The 23,614-nt window shown below is 42.8% G+C and overlaps 2 protein-coding genes across 9 annotated transcripts; one reads left to right on the top strand and one right to left on the bottom strand.

The window, feature by feature from the left end:
- Positions 1-564: 564 nt before the first annotated feature.
- On the bottom strand, positions 565-12,645 carry pik3ca (phosphatidylinositol-4,5-bisphosphate 3-kinase, catalytic subunit alpha). Of its 3 annotated transcripts, none has more exons than XM_029707346.1 (21): positions 12,156-12,645; positions 11,283-11,400; positions 9,899-10,298; positions 9,588-9,797; positions 9,096-9,346; positions 8,731-8,976; positions 8,444-8,529; positions 8,161-8,266; positions 7,489-7,641; positions 7,256-7,390; positions 6,998-7,122; positions 6,835-6,916; positions 6,535-6,699; positions 6,308-6,411; positions 6,026-6,197; positions 5,699-5,805; positions 5,179-5,300; positions 4,789-5,038; positions 4,561-4,678; positions 4,313-4,464; positions 566-3,934 (listed from the first exon to the last, which is right to left on the bottom strand). In XM_029707346.1, exons 3-21 carry the CDS (start codon positions 10,248-10,250, stop codon positions 3,664-3,666), a joined length of 3,207 nt encoding a protein of 1,068 aa, XP_029563206.1. In that variant the 5' UTR covers positions 10,251-10,298; positions 11,283-11,400; positions 12,156-12,645; the 3' UTR covers positions 566-3,663. The 3 variants fall into 3 exon arrangements, with proteins under 3 accessions (XP_029563208.1, XP_029563206.1, XP_029563207.1); XM_029707347.1 differs by having other exon boundaries at positions 11,322-11,400; XM_029707348.1 differs by lacking the exons at positions 9,899-10,298; positions 11,283-11,400; positions 12,156-12,645 and having other exon boundaries at positions 565-3,934; positions 9,096-9,251; positions 9,588-9,730.
- Positions 12,646-13,067: 422 nt separating this feature from the next.
- Positions 13,068-23,614, top strand: LOC115158423 (zinc finger matrin-type protein 3). 6 transcript variants are annotated; one of them, XM_029707349.1, is made up of 6 exons: positions 13,068-13,463; positions 16,873-17,327; positions 19,352-19,492; positions 19,800-19,969; positions 20,873-20,973; positions 23,226-23,614. In XM_029707349.1, the coding sequence occupies exons 1-6, from the start codon at positions 13,154-13,156 to the stop codon at positions 23,432-23,434; spliced, it is 1,386 nt and encodes a 461-aa protein (XP_029563209.1). In that variant the 5' UTR covers positions 13,068-13,153; the 3' UTR covers positions 23,435-23,614. The 6 variants fall into 6 exon arrangements, with proteins under 6 accessions (XP_029563209.1, XP_029563211.1, XP_029563212.1 ...); XM_029707351.1 differs by having other exon boundaries at positions 20,873-20,954; positions 23,226-23,386; XM_029707352.1 differs by having other exon boundaries at positions 20,873-21,002; positions 23,226-23,301.

Genomic DNA, 23,614 nt, shown 5'->3' with positions numbered 1-23,614 from the left:
CAGAGCGACTTACAAATTGGTGCATTCACCTTATGATATCCAGTGGATCAACCACTTTACAATAGTACATCTATATCTTTTTGGGGGGGGAGGGGGGGGTTAGAAGGATTACTTTATCCTATCCCAGGTATTCCTTAAAGAGGGGGGGTTAGAAGGATTACTTTATCCTATCCCAGGTATTCCTTAAAGAGGTGGGGTTTCAGGTGTCTCCGGAAGGTGGTGATTGACTCCGCTGTCCTGGCGTCGTGAGGGAGCTTGTTCCACCATTGGGGTGCCAGAGCAGCGAACAGTTTTGACTGGGCTGAGTGGGAACTGTGCTTCCGCAGAGGTAGGGTGGCGAGCAGGCCAGAGGTGGATGAACGCAGTGCCCTTCTTTGGGTGTAGGGACTGATCAGAGCCTGAAGGTACGGAGGGGCCGTTCCCCTCACAGCTCCGTAGGCAAGCACCATGGTCTTGTAGCAGAACATCTTAACTGTTTGGCCATTTGATATTAAAACAATGTATGAAATTGTGCTGGGTGCTGTGTTATTCTGTAAAGCAACATACTATCCACAAAAGCAAGTACTTACTGTAACTGAGAAGTTTATTTGTACATTGTCACGTAACACTCAAATAATTGTAGTCAGTCTGGATACAATGCAAGTATTTAACTTAGAAGCAAACAGAAACAAAGAATACTGTATTTGATAATGCAGGTACAGTATGTCATGGGTTAGAGGTTGGATTATTAGTTGTTCCTAGTGCCAAACTTTCTTTATAGCTGCTTAGCAGAATAAATAAAAGTATATTATTTTAACCAACTCATGCAGGATGGCTGTGTAATAATACAATCAATCATATCATATACTATCACTGTTGATAGTAATGACAAAATATATGAAAAATATAATTCAATACGTCTATAAACCTGTATTAAATGAAGAGATTTAACCACTCCAGATGTTTCAGTAAAACAAAGATGACACTTGAACCTTTTCTTAAATAACAAATTGTTTACATAATTTACACATTAAATTGGTTATTTCCTTTTACATCATCATATGGCCCAAGTCAACATGTATTTTAGAATCTCCAACTGTAGAGAGACTTGTAAGATGACCAAATGTTAACATTCACAATCGGTATGGATTTGCCTGTGCTAACCCTCAGTGCTATATACCACATGGCTATGACAGCTTTGTTTTCAACATACAAACATGGTTCAGAAAAATTACATTTCAAGTAAAACTTTTGAAGCTGAAATATGAAAAGTTCTCTTTTCTAACAAATTATGTTTCAAGTACAGCATCACAATATCTTCCCTGGTGCTGTTCAGCAAGTGGAAAAGGTTTACAAAGCATTTACCACACTCACTGTATTACATTGACATTATGAATGGGCTTTTAAATGGGTCCAGCCCAAGAAAATCTATAACCTGTACAGATCCATATTAATGCACACACACACAAGTTAATACAACCATGCAATGAATGGCGTTTGAAGAGCTAACAAAAGGCTGGTGACTACTATAAGCGTCTAATGCATCTGACAAATGTCAGATAGAAAGGGATACTATTGCTTATGCTTAAAAAAGACCTGCACTCAAACTACTGTAGGACCAAAGGCATTAAAAAAGTGCAATATCCACCTGCATCAGCAACTGTCCATCTCTGCCAGTTGATTGGTTTACTGCATAAGGGAACAACATGTTTCCAAAACAAGACTACTCCCATATCATGAATGCATATGAAGTCTGGAATACCACCACAATGGTAAACTTTTGAGAACCTCGTTCCCAGGCTATATCTTTAGGAGGAAAGGTCTACTTTTGAGACAACATTTGCAAACATAGGCATTTATAATGCAGTCTGAAGCCATGTCAAGTATATTACCTCTAGGGTATTAGAAATACTAATTGTGACATGTTGTATTTGAGAGTATGAATTCTGAAATACTAAGCAGGCGCAAGTGTCCCTAATTTTTTTCTGGTGGTTTAAAAGCACAGTTTACAATCTAAACACCAAAATCCTATAACCTTGTTCACTACATGCCCTTTTCCTCATAACATAACTGATACATATAGAGGCTAATATATGCATGCGTTAGTCCTTAGGCTTTCTATGGTAATGCAGATAACCATTGAGCAATTCACACAACATTAGAGACTTAACTTTGGCTTTCATTGAATCAACAAAAAATATTTAAAAAGGGAAAACAAAAGTGCGTATTTTTTCTTGATCAGTTTCTGAGAAATCTGTTCTGGTTGGGGAAAATCTGCCATAAAGAGACACTTATTTAAAATGGCACTTTATTTCTCAACAGCATATATCACAGAGTTACGCTTGAGAATGAGAATACAGGGTTTTTACCCCAAAATGAATGTCCTTCATTTGAAAGGGGTTTGGACTTTGAGAAGCCATTATGGAATGGAAACCTTTCCCACAGCTCCTATTCAGAGTTGCCTAGGTCCAACTATTATCAAAAGGTTTACTCCAAGAACTCAATAGTAAGCAAGGGGCGCATCCTAATAAAGAATAAACAGAGGGGTCCACTCCACACAGAGAGAGGGAGGGGTGCCCACACAAACAATTGCTGACTAGCTGCCTTGGGACAGCCTTACTGATCAGACTTTCCAACGTGTACAAATAGTCTTGTTCACATACTGTACTGCTGATTCTCCCCATGCCAACACATAGCACTGTAACATTCGTATAGTTCACAATCCAACTGCACTACTGACATGCATGATGAAAGCATCAGTTACATGAGGTGACTATGTCTGTCTAGCTTAATGCACTTCTCAACATTCATTATGATGACGTCTCACTGAGCAACAGAGGTATTTTACCATTGACCTCCAAGACACAAGAGGGAGAAATCCAGCCCTTGCATGTACGTCAACTACATTAAGGCTTCATTTTTAAACTGCAAGGTTTTCTTGACAGTGCATTCATTACTTTCTGTACTGCTGCACTTTATCATAGTATCACAGGCTGGGCCCACAGTGTGTGTGTGTGTGTGTGTGTGTACACACACACACGTAGAGGTATACATGTATAGGTGTCTAAAAAATATACTGTATATATAATCTGCTGTTACTGCTAAATATGATGCCAAAGGAAGGAGTATGACAATGGATTTAAAAACTGTGGTGCCAGAAATGACCAGCCAGTAGAACTATTGGGCCACAATGTAACACTTTAAGGTGCTGCCTTTCAGGGGGTTCACTTTTTTTTTTTTTTTTTAACAACAGTTGGAGTAGGCTGCACATCTAAAAATGACTGAATTCATACCGTTTTTTTTCTGGGATGTTCCGTGCATATTCAAAAGGCATTTACGTTACAGGAAGACATCTATACACGTGACCCTGTAAAGGGGACGGCAAACTCTTCTCTTTTACAAAAAGGAAAGGAACGAGGGAAGTTTTATATTCGAAGAGAAAAGCACACACAAAAGGTAAAAAAAATATTACAGGCAAAAAAACAACCGTTTTAGACAAGGCGAGTTAGTTGGTAAGTTTCTGCAGGGAAAACCAATACAGTAAAAAAACTAAAATCCCTCTGGATTGTTAAGTGCTCGATAGGATAGTCGAGCATCACCCATTAGTTCATGAGGTTTGGATGTTCCACTCACAGCTGGCTGGTGTGTCTGGCTGGGCAGGGCTGGCGGATGTCCTGCCTGGACTTAGTTAAGCGCGTGCTGGCGGATGGTGTGGAAAATCCAGTCCATCTTGGTGGTCCAGCCGCCATGGTGGGCGTCGTTCATTTGCTTCATGAAGTAGTCCAGGGCCTCCTGCTCAGTCTTGTCCAGGGCCAGGGTTTTACGGATGTAGGCAATGTCATCGAAGGACTGCAGCTCGGGCATCCCGGAGCCCAGCATCATGGAGAACAGGTTGATGAAGAGGTTGGCATGCTGACGAATGGCCAAGTAGGCCTTATAGCACATCTCCTGAAATCTGAGACCGAATAGGAGAAGGGGAAAATGCATAAGAATCAGTATATACCATTCCCATTGTTCCCTCTGAATTTCTCTACAGCCTCAGAATAAGCCTTTGAAAGCATACATTTGGCCATTGAAATATATATATAGTCTCGGCTGGACATGGTCGATTTAGCAGTAGATAGCAGTACATTTGTTAAAGCAAAAGTATGGGAGAGGGTCTGGAAAATTGGCAGACAGTAGCCTATCAAACACCCAGGGAGACAGAGCACACATTGTTATATAATAGCTGTGTAGACACTAGCTGTCTGCCAACTCCACAACCTTTACATTCAACACTAGACAGACATCCACAGATGTGTCCTTTCACTCAAGGGAAAACGAAGATGGCTACCTCTCAAACTCTCTGGTCTTCGTGCACTCCTGGGTCCCTTTGCTGATCACAATCAAGAAGTCTTGAGTTAGGACAAACGGAACTCGCTCTCGCTTGTAGCCAAATTTCTTTTTCTTGTGATCCAGAAAATGGCCAAAATCTATGTGAAAAAGCTGCAAAACATCCCAGATTAGCATAGAAAAGATAACACACAGCATTTTCAAAAAATATTTATCATGACAATATATTGTTGATAACTCAGGTCCTACCTGCCCATCATCCTTCACCATTATGTTACTGTTGTGTCTGTCTCCGATGCCTAGGATGAAGGTCGCCACGCAATACCCAGCACAGGATCGCGTAAACAAGTCAACGGCAAGGTCATACCTACAGACAGAGTTACGTCAAATCTGAGCCGTGAAACACTACGATTTACAATTTTCAAACCAAAGAAATCGTGGAGGAAAGTGCCCACACAACATATACAGTTTACTCACATCTCTCCCTTGTTCTTGTCTTTGAGCCACTGGTGTAGTGTTGAGCTGTTGAACTGTAGCGCCCCCTTCAGGCCACCTTTACACTGGATCTGCATGATGGTGTGAGAGCTCCGCACCACCTCGATCAGCCCCACACAGTCACCTAAAGACATGCAGCCGTACGGCAACATCCTGAGGTCTAGACCCTGGTTCTGCCAAATGTTCTCCATGATTCTGATGATCTGAAGTGTTAGCATGTCCTGTCGCAGGTCTGAAACAAACAAGTCATATTCAGTGGTCCATGGCAGGATTTAAATACATTCCATCTGTCCAAACTAATGAAGTACAACTTCACAAGTTAAAGCTATTGTTTAGAACGCAGTTTGATTATAAAACTTGACCCAGACTCACCGTCTCCGTTTTTGAATATGATCTCATTGTTCTGGAAGAGGAGCTCGGACATGATGTCAGGGTTTTCCCAATTGAGCCACAGCGGTCTTTTGGCAGATGACATGATTCTGCACTCCTCAAGCCTGGGCATTTCACCATGAGGAATACATGCCAACAATGGGAGTCATCACAAGGGGCAAGCTACATTAGTTTCATTGACCAATTGCATGAACAGTGTTAGAATGCAAGTGGTCTGCACTGAGGGGCCCAGTGGCTGAGCACATTAGTTGACAATCGGTTTACGATAACATTTCACATTTTCATGCATGAGCAGAACGTTATGATGGGGAAATAGAATGCTTACATTCTCTCTACCTCCTCTCTCTTAGGTCAAATTAATGTAAAATTACCACTAGGGACACTAAAGAGCGATTGCTGGCCTTTGCAGCCATTGAAACAGTGTCCCATCTACAGTTTCAATAGTGTCCATGTTCAGGCATTGGGTGAGTAAGGTATAGGAGTTCTAATGTGGCATGCCCACCGTATGTTTCCCAGCTGGTGTGCAGGGTTGAGGGGGGAGGTGAAATTCTGCAGGGCGTCCATGTAGTCTGGCCTCCTCATCTGCTCCACCAGAAACTTCATCTGCACCTGCAGGACCACACAGAGCAGGCTGTAATGAAGAGAAAGCCTCCAATAGAAATGTGAAGCCTAGTTCTCTCTACATTAGGTAAACGAAGCCACTGATGTCAGTTTCTTAAGTCAAACAGAAATGTGGGACAGTAAGCTGAAACAGCAGAGATTCTCTAACAGATCATCATGTTGGACAATAAGCATGGGTGTATTGGAGAGAGAGGGAGTGCTGGGTTACCTTCTGAGTCTCGTCCTTCTTCTCCTGTTTGAGAATGTCAGTGAGGTTGATGAGTTTCTCCATGGCCTCCACTTGTCTGCTCAGGTGCTTCAGGTACATGCCACACGCCCGGCAGTAGGACTCCAACAGCAGGCCGAACCGCTGACTCACCGTCTTATTGTGCATCTCGGACCTAGGGCACATAGTGGACAGTGAAAGTGGATGAGTTAAAAGGCATTTGCAGTCAGTCAACTCTGTGAAAAGAATGGAATTTACTCTGTAAAGTAACTCTAAGTCACTCACTTTAAGTGCCAGAAAAAGAAGTGTCCTATCCTTTGGTTAGTCAAGGCCTTTTTCAGTAGAAATCGTACCAGTGGGTTATCAAGGTACTGCTCGTATTTCAGAACCTGACAAGAGTGTATGGAGATGAGCCAGTAAATTATGACATTTTATATTTGACAACAGTCCAAACAATCAAAGAAATGTGAGAGGAAGTCACTTTCTGGACACCAAAGCCAAATAAATCCTACCTGGACCAACTGAATGAGGTACTGAGAGAGTTTATCATCGGTCAAGTACTTCTCAAGGCACCGAACAGCAAAGTCACGGATCATTGGGTCTGGATAGTTACAATCCAGCAGCTCCATGGCTTGCTCTGGTTTTATTGCTGGCCAATCCTTCAGAAGGCAATACATCTAAGAGCAAGAAAAACAACAGTCACGTCACCACTGCAGCAGTGCTGCAGCAGAAAATGATACAATTCCCACAAGAGTTTCAGAACATGCTCTCTTGAAACAAATGTCTCAGCAATTTAAAAACAAATATGTCACCTGTGCTACTTCATCTCTGGAGTTCCATTTCACAGCCAGCAGGATCTTGGGCAGGATTTCAGGTATATTTACACAGTAGTGCCTGATGAGTAAGAGACAGACATATTAGTCAAGGCCTCTAGATGTTTAAGTATGGTGGTGACAGAGCTAGTTATGACTGTACCTGTGCCTCCAGAGGAAGTCCTTCTCCTGCTCTGTGATCTCAGACAAGGGGTCTCGGTTGCACACCTGTCTCAGCTGCTCGTTATCACTGTCCGTTAAGGCGTGGTCTCGCGCCACTCTGTTACTCTGCAGGGGATCAGACGTCACATCAACAACCATATATGGAGTCATTATTTAGCAAGGAAACCTTAGACCGTCTTAATAAATGGTTTGTAATGATTTGAGTTACAACTGTACGTATATCCATGTATGTCATTACCTGGCCTGACTGGCAGTAGTTGAAACCTAGCTCCCTGGATATGGTCCAGTTAGCATGTCCCTCCACGGTGGTCATGTCTGGGAACTTGACAGGACTGCTGAAGTAGTCAAACTCCAGCTCTAGACAAGGTGTTTCCTGTGTGTGTGGAGGAGAGGCATTATTCTGTAAACCCTGATGATAAGGACCACAGAAACACAGACTGGTCATGTTAACATGCTAACTAACATGTTTACCTTGTTGGGGTTGGAGCCTGTGACTCCGATGGGGTTGAGTAGGTCCTCCAGGCCATGGGGTACAGGCCACAGGTTCAGAGCCATTTTACCAGAGACCAGGGTGTGAGTGTAGTCAAACAGGTTGACGTTTCCCCACGCCAGTGGACAGTGCTCCTGAGGAGAAGATCACAGCCAAAGGGTGGAGTTGGTTGTTTACACAAATTGTGAATGGCCATCCTTCCACAGACAACAGTGAATACAGGCTTGAGGGAATTTTATATGGGGTACTTGTGTAACTAACACAAACATCCTAATTGCCCCTTGGGGGTTAAAAGTCGTACTGAATTGAAAAGATTAGTAGGCAAGCAAACAGATTTTGCTTTAGTTCAGTTAATTGGCTTCAAGCTGTACAGTAGGTTGCTCACAAAGGACGGCCGTTAAAGGCATTTATCATGGGCACGAAAACCCATCTCCCCGACCTTTAGGTGACATCACTCAGCCCAGGTGTCGGTTACAGTCTTCATGCCTAGGTTACACAGCCACGATCGCTCCATGCCACAAGTCGATAAGTAATTCAACATCCACAGAGGACACCTCAGGCCATTCAGGTAAGACCTTTGAACACTGTTCTAGCCAGTGGGTATCATTTATATCATTAAAGGTCTGGGGTGTCCGATTAAATTGAGTGCTTACCTCCTTCGCCCCTTTCCTGCCTTTCACAGAGCAGATGGAGAGACAGAGGCGGGCCGCCCGGGGGATGTCGGGAATGTACATGTCGTAGGTCAGCCACTCGTTCCACCTGGGAGACAAGCAAAGCCACAGTGAATCACCCTGAACCCATTACAAGTGTTAATATCACAGATCAATACACACCCTTCTCCCCCATTACCATGGGATAAATAGTAACAATATGGTGAGGTCTCTTGATGAGTGAGATACTGTCTGTGACACCATGTGTGTTGTGTGTCTGTAATACCTGGGATTAGAGCATGGCACACGCTGCGTGTTCACGTTGTCACACATCTGCTCCCCTCCATGGTAGATGCCGGTTCGCACATAAATCTACATGGACAACAGGAAGAATAGACACCAAAACCCCCTGAAAACCAACAGCAGTAGCAGCATGACAGACATTCACGCCAAGGAGTCTTATAGAAAATGAATTACTGAAAAGTGGCTATAAGAGGAGTTGAGGGCTAGCCAAGCATAGAAACAGAAAACCAATGTGAAAAAGTTGATCTAAAACAATAACCATTGATGTACCTTATCTATATCCCGAATGTTCACATTGACGTATGTGGCACAGAGCACTCGTATCCGCAGGGTTCCGTTGATGGTCCATAGAGACTTGGTGGAGGACTCTCCATTCATGTACGGAGTGGCGGTGGAGATGCGCCGGGCGTACGAGGGCATGGTGAAGTTGTCCATGGGTAACTGAGAATAAAGGCTATCCTTCGCCATCAGCATGAGGTTGGGCATCCTGCCAAGCATGATGCAACTCCTCACATACTGAAAGGGAAAAGGAATAGGATTAAGATACATGATTAAGCAATATAGACCTGAGTCAGAACTAATGTTAGGCTTCAATGTGTATGCATTGATTACATGCACACTAGGGCCCAACAAACCTTATATTGACTCAGTGGGCATTTCTCCAGGAGGTACTCGTCACAGCCGCACACCTTGAGGATGTACTTGCCCTGGTACTCCTGCACACACATCTTGAGTTGTTCAGGGGACAACAGCATGCTCCTGGTCTTCTTCCTGATGGCCTCAGCTATCACCTGTTCTGGCACACAATCATGGTTGATCTTCAGGGTGTATTTCTGCTTGTCATTGTTGGGTGAGACAATCACCCAGATCACTACAATGATTTGACCTATAAAATAAGCCACAGAAAAGAGGATAATCAGAACATTACTCCACACAGGCTGAGAACAAGCTTGAAATAGATTATCATGAAAAGGAATAAGGATTTTTTTTTTTGCTTATTAAAGTGTCAGCCTATGTGTTGACAAAGTAGAAAAGGTTGTTGTTTGACACCCACTAAATGTGCCTTAGGCATCTTGCAGCATCTTGACATTAAATTGCTTGATTTTAATTAATACAACAATGCCTACCTTTGTCCAGTTTGCCATGGATGTGCTTTGGAAGTTCTTGTGTCGATTCAACATTGGGAGGGTAGACATATAAAGCCCGACTATGTGGTCCGTTGGCGTCTCGGAGTTCTACTGAATCCTTACAGACGTTAAGAATATTCCTCCTGAAGTCCTGCACCTCAGGGTCCTTTACTAAGTCAAACTCGCAAACAGGCATACCAATTGCGAATCCTGAAACAAAAGAAACTCACTTACTGATACTGTATGTTTTGGAAGAAAAATGTAAGCATGTTGTTACTCTCTTAAAGAGGAGGGTAGTAGTTAAGTCTTACCAATTTCTCTGTTCAGAATTTTCTCCTCTCGGTTGCCAACCGGTTCGATGACCTTCAGAAAAGGCTGAAAGAGCCTGAGATCACAAAGTCTCCTAGTTTCATCGTAGAACTCCTCTCGCTCTGCCTCCTGCGTAACACTGACAAATATGTAAGAGGTCTCCTCCTGTAGTAGGTGATGCAGGGGGTACTTCCTGGCCTCCTTGAACACTTCATGTTTGATGGTGATGAGCGTGGCCTCACGGAGGCACTCGAGGGTCAGGATCATCCCGTTTGGCAACAAGCAGTCCACAAAGATCCGGGGGGGCATCAAATGGATGCCCCATAATTCACCAGAAGAAGGCCTAGGAGGCATTTCTGTAGTCCTCACACACAAAGTTAATAGAAAATATTTCCTTATCTCCTAAAGTGGAAAAGAGTAACAGTGCATTAGACTTATATGAAAACAAACATCATACAGTAGACTATATCCAGTCCCACCTCTTGCTGTCGTGTGACTGTAGAGTTAATAATAATTAATAATAATTTGGTGGGCGCTTATATTTGTCCTATTTCACACATGTAAAAGTGTGTATTAATACACATGTGAATAGTAATTATTTATTTATTTTTGCATATCCCACTCTCCCCAAGACACCTTGTCAGCGCAGGGATTTGAACTTGAGACCTTTAGCTTACTGGCCCAACACTCTAACCACTAGTCTACCTGCCACCCTAAGACCCTCCAGCCCTCACCCCTACTGGACAGAATAAGAACTAGCCACGATTCACCAGTGGAAACTGACCCATCAAAACACTACACCTAATGACAAACTAGCCTATGTTATCATAACTGTGATGATAAATCATGTTTATTTCCATCAACGTCCATGATACTCTAGCCTACTCAGTCAGTCACATGACAGACAGAAATGCTTCTGTCTCCGGGAATCAAGTTATTTCTCCTCCACATACAGCGAGAGCCAACGACATTTGTGACCGAATACCAGAGTTTTCCCTTTCCCTGAGAGTGCAACAACATGTGCTATACAAGGCACTTCACTTTTTCTGCTATCACTGTCTAACATCATTAATGTCAGTAAACGTGCAGCTAACAATAACAACTAGGAAAACAGTCATGGTCTGTTCAATATGAAAGGCATCCAGTCGTGTCATCAGGATGTAAGGCAAATGAGGAAGCTTCTTCAAACAGGATGTGGAGAAAGGAAACACTAAAGCTTGTTTATTTGAATACAGAAACATGTATGGCTGAGGATATAGACGGAACATATAGAAACTCAGTACCACACTTTATCTACCTAATGTGGACTCATTAACAAAGGGGGGAAAAAAATATGAATATTTGATTGACAAATTGACAAATTGACAAATCAATGTTGCTTCCTACCTTAAAAGAGCTGGTCTTAACTTGTTTTAAAACCCTCACCCTTCATGTTTCAGATCATCTGATCTCCAGTGTTGTTTTCTGCTGATTGGTAGGTAACCTCTCAGCACAGTGCCATTCTCTGAAGACAGAGAGAGAGGAAGCATGAGACTCGTTATCACAAAAAGCCCAACAGTAAACAAAACTCTGTGATACAACCTCTCAACAAATGTAGCTAGCTCGAGCAAGAAAACCATGCAGCAATGAGTGGGAGTGTGTAGCCAAAGGGGAGACAAATAACGCTTCAATCATTCATGTAGCAAATGTCACTAACGTCTATCCTGGTGTTATGTCCATGATGAGACTGATATTCTTCTGTCACAAATCAATTTATAGCATACCGTTACTTAAAGCTGTGTTGCAATCTATAGTTAGTTAGCTTCCATCATTTCATTTGTGTTAGATACTGTGATTGGTATAGTCGTTATAATCACGACTGTAATTACAGTATGACTATTAACCATATAGCTAGCTAGATCATATAGAAATAACGTTAACGTTAGTTACATTTTAAGTCCAGTGTCCATATTGTCTCCGATTGTAAAACGTCTATTATTTTTAGTCGTAGATATAGCTAATATAAAACTGTAACATTCGTTAGGTAACGTTATAGCTAGCTTCTAGCTAACGTTAGTTGGCATTCACAAGAAAGACATTTGCTGACGTTCCAAATCATAATCTGTTTTGATATTAACTAGCCAACAACATAACGTTAGCTAACATTAGCTAGGCTCCTGTCGGTCTGGTTATGGTCAGCCATGTATCATTTAAATCTAAATATATCGAGCTATTTTACTAAGAATGTAGATATTATTAGTTAAATGCGAGAACGCTTACCAAGACATGTCTACGATATGACCTCGTTGGCTAACAGCTCGCGCTAGCTAGCTTCCAACACCTTCTCATGCTTGGTTCCAGCGGGTGTTCCAGCGGGTGTTCCGGGCGCAAGCTGTGATCATTCGATCATGCAGCTCCAGGCTTTAGGCTACCTACGACTTGACAGCAGATTTCGCTATAGCAACCGTGATGAATTTGGTGTTTTATTTTTAAACAGTCTACAATTTTACCATAGCTATCAGTTGCAATGAAATTGCATTATCAAAAATAAGATACACACGCATGGAGCCTAGCAATCATGTTTTGTTCAAATGCATTAGCTTCAATTATATGACGGCCAGTCAGTAAAACATTTACATTTGTTGCCAGCTGCAACGATCATGCACTGGGGGGATTTTTGTAGCAAATTGATTTACAGGAGTAGCTGTCCCGAGAGTAGGCTACAACCTCAAACCAAAATATAGAAAATAGCTATATGTTTTATTGCATGAACATTTGGTTTTGATAGCATTTAGCAGCTTGTAAGTGTTCAACTGTATAGATTTTATGACGATGAGCCATTGCAATAAACCATGCGGTCAAGCTACCCAACTCTCGGAATTGAGTGATCAAGCCAGCCGCGACGGAATCTGGGCGCCTGCTACTCCATCGAAACGGACACATCAAATAGGCTAGACTAGTCGAGTTCACAATCTTTGTGGATTATTGAAGACCAAGGCCCATACTACCGTTATACTGAGTATAAAGCATTGTCAGTATGGCATTTCAATGACACCTAAACGTCATTCAAATATATCCTCCAGATCCAATGAGTTCCGTGTGATATCAGATCGGTAAATGTAGTGTAGTGGCGCATACTAATTCGGGCGCGGATAGCTTGACCGTGGATTTCCGAGAGTCGCATAGCTTGAATGCAGTAAACGGACTGTACCAACAAGAGAAGAATACACTCACAAACATATTTTTCAAAGACCCACCTTTTCCTAAATGTTATACATATGTTGTTACTATTGTCTGGGGGTTTGATTATGATAGGCTTTAGACTACTTAAATGTAGGCATTTATTTTTTTGCATAGTGTATATCCCCCACACCTCCTTTGCTCGTGACACTGAAAACTCACCCCTCCTCTTCTCTGGTGAAAGCAAGGTAGGCTGCTGGATTCTCAGCTTGTTCGAAGTTGGCCAGTATGCAATGATGGCGTTACATGTCAACAATAGAGATGCTTATTATCAGAGTGCCGATTATTACAGAAATTTGCAGCCTTTGAACTATGGGGATAGCAGCTATTATTTTTCACGATTACCAGGTAAGAAAAAGGTCTCATTCATTGCTGTCAGCGACCGTGACACTGCGAATTGATGGATGCATATTTGCAGCCTCAGCTACAGTGCAACAACCAGTGCTGATTGAAGGGGGTTTATCCAACCTGCATCTTGGTATTATAGGTTGTAGTAGGCTATACAGATATAAATACATTTTGTTGAGGTTGAGCCTACTCATTGATTTGAAGAGATTGGAACAACAGAGGTATAATAGGTTTCTGATCAATTCAACCCCAAAGATATGCGAACCTAAGTTAGTTGATTTGTTATATCCACAGCACCCTCTGTGCTTCTTCCCATGGTGTGATGCGGTGGACAGGTGTTTCATGGAAATTCAACTAAAGTGATAATGGTCAGATCAGTGGGTGTAGAATGACATTATGGTCTGCTTGTTTAGAGGGATGAGCATGGTCTTTATTGACAGTCTCTGTTCCCAAATCTTGAAATGGAATTCTGTCTACTCTTGTCATAGCACAAGCTCCTTGACACAACATGCTGTGTGTACATTATTCACATCATGATGATGATGATTAGTTTATTAGTCAAATGCACTGGGTCACAGATGCAATTGCAAGGTACAGTGAAATTCTTAAGCTCTGAGCTCCCACAGTGCAGGTCAAAATTGAAACAATAATAATAATAATAATAATAATGTATACATATTTACAACTGTAACAATGATAAATGTCCATTGGGGGTTGGGGCAGGGTGAATGTCTGTTTGGGAAGTGGGGGGTGATGAAAGCGGAGAGAACAGGCCCTGGCTCGGGTGGCTGAGGTCCTTGATGATCTTCTTGGCATTCCTGCGACACTTGGTGTTGTAGGTGTCCTGGAGGGCAGGCAGTGTGCACCCAATGGTGCGTTCGGCTGAGCGTACAACCCTCTGTAGAGCCTTGCAGTCAGCTGCGGTGGAGTTGCCATACCAGGCAGTGATGCAGCCTGACAGTATGCTGTCGATGGTGCTCCTGTTTAACACTGTGGGGGCCCTCTGGGACAGGCCGAATTTCTTCAGCCTCCTGAAGTTGAAGAGTCACTTTTGTGCCTTCTTCACCACAGTGTCTGTGTGGTTTGACCATTTCAGCTCCTCTGAGATGTGTACGCCGAGAAAATTGACGCGGTTGACCGCCCTGTAGATGAGGATAGGGGTGTGCCCAGCCGGGTTCCTCCCTGAAGTCCACAATCATCTCCTTTGTTTTGCTGACATTGGGGGAGAGGTTGTTTACCTGGCACCACACCGTCAGAGTGCCTACCTCCTCTCTGTAGGCCGTCTCATCATTGTTGGTAGTCAGGCCTACTACTGTCATGTCGTCAGCGAACTTGTTAATGGTGATGATGCTGATAATAATTATGATGAATAACAGCTTGGGTCTGGACTTGAGTTTACCTTGTTATCCAGCAATGTTGTCTTAAGTAATCAAACCTGTTATAGATTGCATACTCTGTCTGTTGTAATGAGATAAAATGGCATTGTCCACTGAAATAGGTTGACAGATCTGAGTCTGGTAGGTTTACATCCTTGGTGATGTTATAAATGTTTGATAAGCAGCCTCATTGTGTGCTTTACCCTGATTTGCTGTAGCTTTATTGGTAAAAATATATATATTGATAGATTGATAATTTAGCGTTGTCTATTGATACACACTAATTTTAGCCTGTATCCAGAGTTCCCAATTACATTCAGCCCATATGCCTCTCTATTTATGTGTAGGAATACTTGGGAACAGATTCCCTAAATTAAAATCCCTTTGAGCTCATTTCCTGGTGATCTTACAGTCTTTTATGTCCAAGAACAAGTATGTACAGTATATATATATTTTCTCAGAAAGCTTGGCAGGCCAAATAAAATAAATTTGGCCCGTGTGCTGCCTATTGGGGAACCCTGCGTATAGTCTAATTATCAACCATCCCTCTCTTGAACTGGCAATAATGAGTCCTTTCAGATGGCTAGCTGTCAATAGCCTAACTGCTATGTTGCCATTTCTAACTAGGCTAACTAATGGGTAAATATTTAAGCCTCAATTCATCTGTTTTATCTGCATGACTGAGTAAAATACCATAAATCTCAGGGTTTGTCAACAGATTTCAATGCTAAAACCAAGTCTCCACCGTGTGTCCCTGCAAGGCATTGAACATAAGAATTAAATAGGAAGTCTTTATGAGTTTCCCTCAAGCTTTCTCCATTCAAAGACTAGTCATGCACATCATTCCAGTGCATGAGGCATACACTCTTCGCTCCATAATTGATGTGGCAGAGGAACACAGTGTAAAAGGCATGAAATAACTCTAAGTTTGTGAAGGGATATTCAACTTTTGAAGGTTTTTGGTTCTTTCTTTCTTCTGCACACATACCAAATGAAAGAATTATAACCCTCCACTTTAAGACCCAAGAAGACCTTTCCTTAAAATACTTTTCTCCAACTCAGAGACCCAAGGCCATCCCTCTTGATACATGGCCAATAACTACTCATTAATTTTCCCAGGACTTGCATTTTATGTGAAATCCCAGGGTTAAGCCTCAGGAGGAGTGTTATGTACCCAAGATGAGAAAAGAGGACTTTGACTCTGACCTTGGGCTATGACAATGTAGGTTCCTGGGACTATTTTTGGGATTAGGCTATATTCTCCAGTGAACATGTGATTCAGGTTTGTCTCCTCGTTACTCTGCAAGGGGAAATAATAGCAGTTATACAGCATACTGTGCTTCAAGGCTAAGCGGATTAGTGTTTTTTTTCTACTTCATTGCAATACCCAGAAAAAATATTTAGAAAGTGAGCAATTTTCTTGAATTATTTTCTTCACACTCATACTGGAGCATTTTTAGGTGTTTAGGCTACGTTATGACATTTATCAGAATAACATTGATGCACACGTTGTGGACCTACAATTGCCGGAGCATCCTTTAGTTTGTTGTTATCGGAAAGTTCCATTTCAAGCATGCCATTCACTTGGTGTCACTGTGTGGCTGCTGGAATCCAAAACATCCTACACTGTTATTTTAGGTCTATGAATCACTGTTGTTGGGTCTCCAATCTGAGTTGATACAGTGGAAACATCAGACATGAGCGCAGCTGCTGACCCAACCCCCACCCTTATATGCAGAAAAAATGTGGCCACACATGAGTGCCTGAAATGTACCCAGTCAAGTAGGCAATGGTCTGTTTGAATCAGCAGCATATCAAGAAATGCTTGAGGAACTTATTTTCGCAAGGAGCAGAGCTGTGAAACCCACTATTGTTTTATTTGTTAGTGGTCTGTTTCCCCAGGGAGAAATGAACACAGTTGATGACTATAGTTATTGCATCCTCCAAATGTTATATAACCATTACATGCCTATCCTAAATTTTAAAGTTTATGATTGATTCTAATGCGTTGCAATCATTGCATTGGCCCTCAGGACCAGAGTCTATGCTGAAGCCTTCACTGAGCCTATTTGGCCAGCAGCAGCCACTGTTCCAGCCAATGCCTCCTACACATACCCTTGGACCCCCTCCACAGACCCTCGGACCCCCTCCACAGACCCTCGGACCCCCTCCACAGACCCTCGGACCCCCTCCACAGACGCTCGGACCCCCTCCACCAGTAGTAGTGACCCCGGACCCCCTCCGTTTCCCCCTCTCCAGTCCTCTGTCTGCCACACCTCCCGCTCACCTCCAGCTGGTGCAGGGGCCCCCCTGCCCTGTCCCACCTCCCACTGCCCAGGCGACCCTCAGCAGCAGGCCCCAGGAGAAAGATGCTCAGATCGGTACCACAGACCAGGACGCTACCTTGGAGGAGCTGTGTAAGCCTCTGTACTGCAAACTGTGCAACGTCACCCTCAACTCTGCTCAGCAGGCACAGGCCCACTACCAGGTGAGCTGGTTTACTGTACATGTAGCTGGTACCGTAATCTTGTCCACCAGCAGGCTGTCTCTGTCTATATGCGGTAGCAATTGAGCCTGGGGACAAGCTTACTTGTAGGCCTACCCCAACACATACAGTTGAAGTCAGAAGTTTACATACACTTAGGTTGGATTCATTAAAACTCGTTTTTCAACCACTCCACAAATTTCTTGTTAACAAACTATAGTTTTGGCAAGTCGGTTAGGACATCTACTTTGTGCATGACACAAGTAAATTTTCCAACAATTGTTTACAGACAGATTATTTCACTTATAATTCACTGTACCACAATTCCAGTGGGTCAGAAGTTTACATACACTAAGTTGACTGTGCCTTTAAACAGCTTGGAAAATGATGTCATGGCTTTAGAAGCTTCTGATAGGCTAATTGACATCATTTGAGTCAATTGGAGGTGTACCTGTGGATGTATTTCAAGGCCTACCTTCAAACTCAGTGCCTCTTTGCTTGACATCATGGGGAAATCAAAAGAAATCAGCCAAGACCTCAACATTTTTTGTAGACCTCCACAAGTCTAGTTCATCCTTGGGAGCAATTTCCAAATGCCTGAAGGTACCATGTTCATCTGTACAAACATTAGTACACAAGTATAAACACCATGGGACCACGCAGCTGTCATACCGCTCAGGAAGGAGACGCGTTCTGTCTCCTAGAGATGAACGTACTTTGGTGCGAAAAGTGCAAATCAATCCTAGAACAACAGCAAAGGACCTTGTGAAGATGCTGGAGGAAACAGGTGCAAAAGTATCTATATCCACAGTAAAACAAGTCCTATATCGACATAACCTGAAAGGCCACTAAGCAAGGAAGAAGCCACTGCTCCAAAACCACCAAAAAAAGCCAGACTTCGGTTTGCAACTGCACATGGGGACAAAGATCGTACTTTTTAGAGAAATATCCTCTGGTCTGATTAAACAAAAATAGAACTGTTTGGCCATAATGACCATCATTATGTTTGGAGGAAAAGGGGGGACGCTTGCAAGCCAAAGAACACCATCCCAACCGTGAAGCACAGGGGTGGCAGCATCATGTTGTGGGGGTGCTTTGCTGCAGGAGGGACTGGTGTACTTCACAAAATGGATGGAATCATGAGGCAGGAAAATTATGTGGATATATTGAAGCAACATCTCAAGACATCCGTCAGGAAGTTAAAGTTTGGTTGCAAATGGGTCTTCCAAATGGACAATGACCCCAAGCATACTTCCAAAGTTGTGGTAAAATGGCATAAGGACAACAAAGTCAAGGTATTGGAGTGGCCATCATAAAGCCCTGACCTCAATCCCATAGAAGTGTGGGCAGATAGTGTGGGCAGATTTGAAAAAGTGCGTGCGAGCAAGGAGGCCTACAAACCTGACTCAGTTACACCAGCTCTGTCAGGAGGAATGGGCCAAAATTCACCCAACTTATTATGGGAAGCTGTTGGAAGGCTACCTGAAATGTTTGCCCCAAGTTTAACAATTAAAGGCAATGCTACCAAATACTAATTGAGTGTATGTAAACTTCTGACCTACTGGGAATGTGATGAAAGAAATAAAAGCTGAAATAAAAAAATTCTCTCTACTGTTATTCTGACATTTCACATTCTTAAAATAAAGTGGTGATCCTAACTGACCTAAGACAGGGAATTTTTACTAGGATTAAATGTCAAGAATTGTGAAAAACTGAGTTTAAATGTATTTGGCTAAGGTGTATGTAAACTTCCGACTTCAACTGTATGTTTTGATGGCAGCAAATGCTTCTCATCATGCATCAACTACATTGTGTCAAAAATGAAATGTCAATGTTTGTTTATTTGGCATATCAGCCATCACTGATATCCCCTCATGAATGTAAATGGAAAATGTAAACCCTAACAGTTGCGCTCACTGATGATGGTGATGATGCTCATTATTTGCAATATGACGCTATGGCGATGACTGACAGTGCAATGAGTGGACTGAGCTGTGGGATTGAATCATCTGTTGTCTCTTTTCCAGGGAAAAAACCACAGTAAGAAGCTGAGAAATTTCTATGCAGGCAGCCAGCAGCCGCCTGCCATCAGGATTCCGGAGGTAATAGAGCCACTTTCCCAGCAACCTCTCACGACTCCACCAACTGACAGTGCAACTCCCAAACAGGTAAAGCTTGGCGTTGGCACACAATTAATGTGTTATTGTTCAGGAAACTATAATACTGTATGAACAAGTCCAAGTTCTGTGAATTTTCAGCACATTCACGGTTTGGATCTCTGTTGTTGATCTGGAGAACTGCAATCAAATAGAATCGGCTCATAAGAAACAACATGATGGTTTGTAGAAAACTGTCAGCACTGTATGTTTTAACTCTTTTGATACTGTTTGTAGCTTTGAACTGGCAGGAGTATCATTTAGGCTGGTGAAAAAAAGAGCCCTTTTTTAAAAACTCACTCTTTCTTTTTTTGTTCAGCTGGTGTCATTCATGGGTGCCAGCAGGGTGATCTTAGCCACGGAGAACGACTACTGCAAGCTGTGTGACGCCTCGTTCAGCTCCCCTGCCGTGGCTCAGGCACACTACCAGGGAAAGAACCATGCCAAGAGACTGCGGCTGGCTGAGGCCCAGCAGAGCAGTAGCATCCTGTGAGTCTGTGGTGTCACTACTGGTTCCCCACCCAACACGAGGAAGACAAACAACAGATGCAACACGTGCATGGCTAATAAAACCATACTCAAACATAGAAATCCTGCCCCTTCAGCCATGCCCTGTTATATGAAATTCAAACCAGATACAGTTGAAGTCGGAAGTTTACATACACCTTAGCCAAATACATTTAAACTCAGTTTTTCACAATTCCTGACATTTAATCCTCGTAAAAATGCCCTGTCTTAGGTCAGTTAGGATCACCACTTTATTTTAAGAATGTGAAATGTCAGAATAACAGTAGAGAGAATTATTTACTTGTGAAGGGCTGATTTCTTTTGATTTTCCCATGATGTCACGCAAAGAGGCACTGAGTTTGAAGGTAGGCCTTGAAATACATCCACAGGTACACCTCCAATTGACTCAAATTATGTAAATTAGCCTATTAGAAGCTTCTAAAGCCATGACATCATTTTCTGGAATTTTCCAAGCTGTTTAAAGGCACAGTCAACTTAGTGTATGTAAACTTCTGACCCAATGGAATTGTGATACAGTGAATTCTAAGTGAAATAACCTGTCTGTAAACAATTGCTGGAAAAATGACTTGTGTCATGCACAAAGTAGATGTCCTAACCGACTTGCCAAAACTATAGTTTGTTAACAAGACATTTGTGGAGTGGTTGAAAAACGAGTTTTAATGATTCCATCCTAAGTGTATGTAAACTTCCGACTTCAACTGTATGTTTTAATGCTCCGTTTAAAGAGAAAATGCCATAGCATGTGATAGATGCATTCCATTATTTTCTCCACCATAGTAACTATTATTGTTAGGTTGGCTGTTTGATTTATAAACTAAATATGGGAGACTTTGCTCTCAGTAACGTGATCCATCAATTTTTCAGAGAGTCGACTGAGTGTGTCCAAAGGCGTCCGAGGAAAGAGGGGAGCGAGTACAGGTTTATCAAGAACCGTAGGACCCCACAGGTGCCTATTGCCGTGCCAGGTACAGCACACTGAAACAAAGACATACCGGTAATAAAGTATGACCAAACAGCAAATTACTTTACAGTGGAAAACTTGTTGTAATTCCACAAACTTGTTGTAATTCCACATCTGATCTTTACTTGTTGTAAAGATCAGATGTAAGTAAAGTAAGTAAGGCTTGACCGAGCCAGAACGGCTCATAAAGATCAGATGTAAGTAAAGTAAGTAAGGCTTGACCGAGCCAGAACGGCTCATAAAGATCAGATGTAAGTAAAGTAAGTAAGGCTTGACCGAGCCAGAACGGCTCATAAAGATCAGATGTAAGTAAAGTAAGTAAGGCTTGACCGAGCCAGAACGGCTCATAAAGATCAGATGTAAGTAAAGTAAGTAAGGCTTGACCGAGCCAGAACGGCTCATAAAGATCAGATGTAAGTAAAGTAAGTAAGGCTTGACCGAGCCAGAACGGCTCATAAAGATCAGATGTAAGTAAAGTAAGTAAGGCTTGACCGAGCCAGAACGGCTCATAAAGATCAGATGTAAGTAAAGTAAGTAAGGCTTGACCGAGCCAGAACGGCTCATAAAGATCAGATGATTCAGGGATATTCCTAGTCTTGAGAATGTATACTTTACTGTATGTTTGAGAGCAGAGGTGGTTGCCCATTTCATATTTATTGATACCAATGATGCTTTTGACAGCTGGTGGAGGCTATTGTTTTCTACTCCATGGTCGTAGCAGCAGTGAACAGCCGCCTCTCATCACCAACTTTTGAAGGGGAAATGCTCTGTAAGAAAGTTAAGGGGTCAGCTGAGGCTGGTCAGTCAGTGTGAACTCACTAAGCACAGGCCCGGCACCAGGGCTTTGGATATGTAAACCGATACAGCAACCCACGTCAGCTCTGCTGCCCCACAGACGTCCCACAGCCTGCTCAGGTGGTGGGAGTCCATTAGATAGACCCCTCACTGTCTATTGTCCAGCCCAGTATCCACTTCCGATCCCCCACTCCACATACCTTCCACCGTGGCCTGCGCCCTCTAGATGAATCATTGGACACAACTGCACCCCTCCCTTCCCTTGCCTCCCCTCAGGGCTCAGAGACTTTGCTGATTTAAATGTCCTTTATGGACAATTCCAGAAATAGAGTTGTTTAAAGCTCTCTCAGAGAGAAAATGTAGTTTGTCTGTCGGAGTTACTCTGCAAAGGCCTGTGATGGTTCCCTCCAGACATACACACAGATACAGCAGAGCATCTATTCTCTATCCAACATTACATCCCTTCTCCTAAGAGAGCACCACAGTGGAGGTGACATAATACCCCAAAAACCTAGTGGTCAAACAGGGAATTAGTTCCAATCGTTTTTTCCACCATTCATTTTTCCAATAGGGGATTTTCGAAACACTTCAAATAAGGGCTGTTTTCTGTAGGCTTATCCTGGTGTGATGTTTTGATAACCATGTAAATCTCTCTCGGACAAGGTGACTTTTATCAGTATATTTGGCTCTGTTTACTCTCAGATTCGAAATGGCTAATTAGCATCAAATTAGACATGCAAAACTACAAATCCCTGCAAGCTCCTGCACGTCATCTCCAGCTGACACCTTTGCTAACAGATATTGTGTCAATTTAAAACTTGCACAAGACAGTTCACAGAATTGTCCATTAAAGAAATGTAGCCTATTTATTCATTACTACATTTAACTAACATTATATAGTTAATCCAGAGATTCTTACCTTTGCCTCGATTCGGCAGTCTCGTCCAGATCATCATGGCATTTGTAGTTCTTTATGATAGCCATCTTAGCAGCTAATTATAATTTCATTTTGGGGGGGTAAATACAGGCAAATATTGATAAAGGTCACCTTGTCCTAGAGAGATTTACACGGTTATCAAAACGTCACGCCAGCGTAAGCCTACACAAAACACAGCCCTTATTATAAGTGTTTCTAAAATGAGAGAAATTAATGGTGGAAAACGATTGGAACCAATTCCTTGCTTGACCGCTAGATTTTATGGGTATTATGACTCATACTGTGGTACTCTATGAGGGACACATTTGTATTTCTTCTTGTAACATTCATATGACCATGGCAGTGGAAAGCTTCTCCTATTTATTCACAGCCAGCCTTCCATCCCCTGTAGCACCTGGCATCCTTCTGCCACTCCCATCTTCTGGTATTGTGTTCACTGGTGAGCAGCAGCTCACTCACTCGCCATCATTTTAATGAGGTTATCCTCTCCTCTGATGGTGTATATGTCTTGGTGTGTGTCCCAGGCCCCTACTACAACCCCCGGCCCAGGCAGAGGATCCCCAGGGACCTGGCCATGTGTGTGACGCCCAGCGGCCAGTTCTACTGCTCCATGTGCAACTCTGGGGCCAGCGAGGAGACCGACTTCCGCCTTCACCTGGAGAGCAAGCAGCACAAGAGCAAGGTGTCGGAGCAGCGCTACCGCAGCGAGATGGAGAATCTGGGCTACACTTAGGAGGGCAGTGCCGCAGCACAGGGGAGGAGAGGGGGAGGGGGAGCCAACGACTATCTATCATGCACTGTACGCTAGAGGCCAGTAGAATGGGTAGAGACTATGTTCTGCAGCAAACTAAAATGTGTGGAAGAGGATGGTACATTTATGTAAATTATATACATAAACCACTCTTCCACTCTT

The sequence above is a fragment of the Salmo trutta genome, chromosome 22 (genome assembly GCF_901001165.1).
Source record: "Salmo trutta chromosome 22, fSalTru1.1, whole genome shotgun sequence".
NCBI lineage: Eukaryota > Metazoa > Chordata > Actinopteri > Salmoniformes > Salmonidae > Salmo > Salmo trutta.
The sequence above is the reverse complement of the archived record's forward strand: the minus strand, read 5'-3'. Positions and strand labels throughout refer to the sequence as shown.

Excerpts from the sequence above, each read along its gene's own strand:
- pik3ca (XM_029707346.1), bottom strand. The coding sequence starts at position 10,250 with ATGCCTCCTAGGCCTTCTTCTGGTGAATTATGGGGCATCCATTTGATG. Across the intron at positions 4,465-4,560 it reads TGGTGAAGGATGATGGGCAG|CTTTTTCACATAGATTTTGG; the intron begins GTAGGACCTGAG and ends GATGTTTTGCAG. Across the intron at positions 3,935-4,312 it reads AAGACCAGAGAGTTTGAGAG|ATTTCAGGAGATGTGCTATA; the intron begins GTAGCCATCTTC and ends ATTCGGTCTCAG.
- LOC115158423 (XM_029707349.1), top strand. The coding sequence starts at position 13,154 with ATGTTGTTACTATTGTCTGGGGGTTTGATTATGATAGGCTTTAGACTA. Across the intron at positions 13,464-16,872 it reads TTATTTTTCACGATTACCAG|GACCAGAGTCTATGCTGAAG; the intron begins GTAAGAAAAAGG and ends ATTGGCCCTCAG. Across the intron at positions 20,974-23,225 it reads GGTGCCTATTGCCGTGCCAG|GCCCCTACTACAACCCCCGG; the intron begins GTACAGCACACT and ends TGTGTGTCCCAG.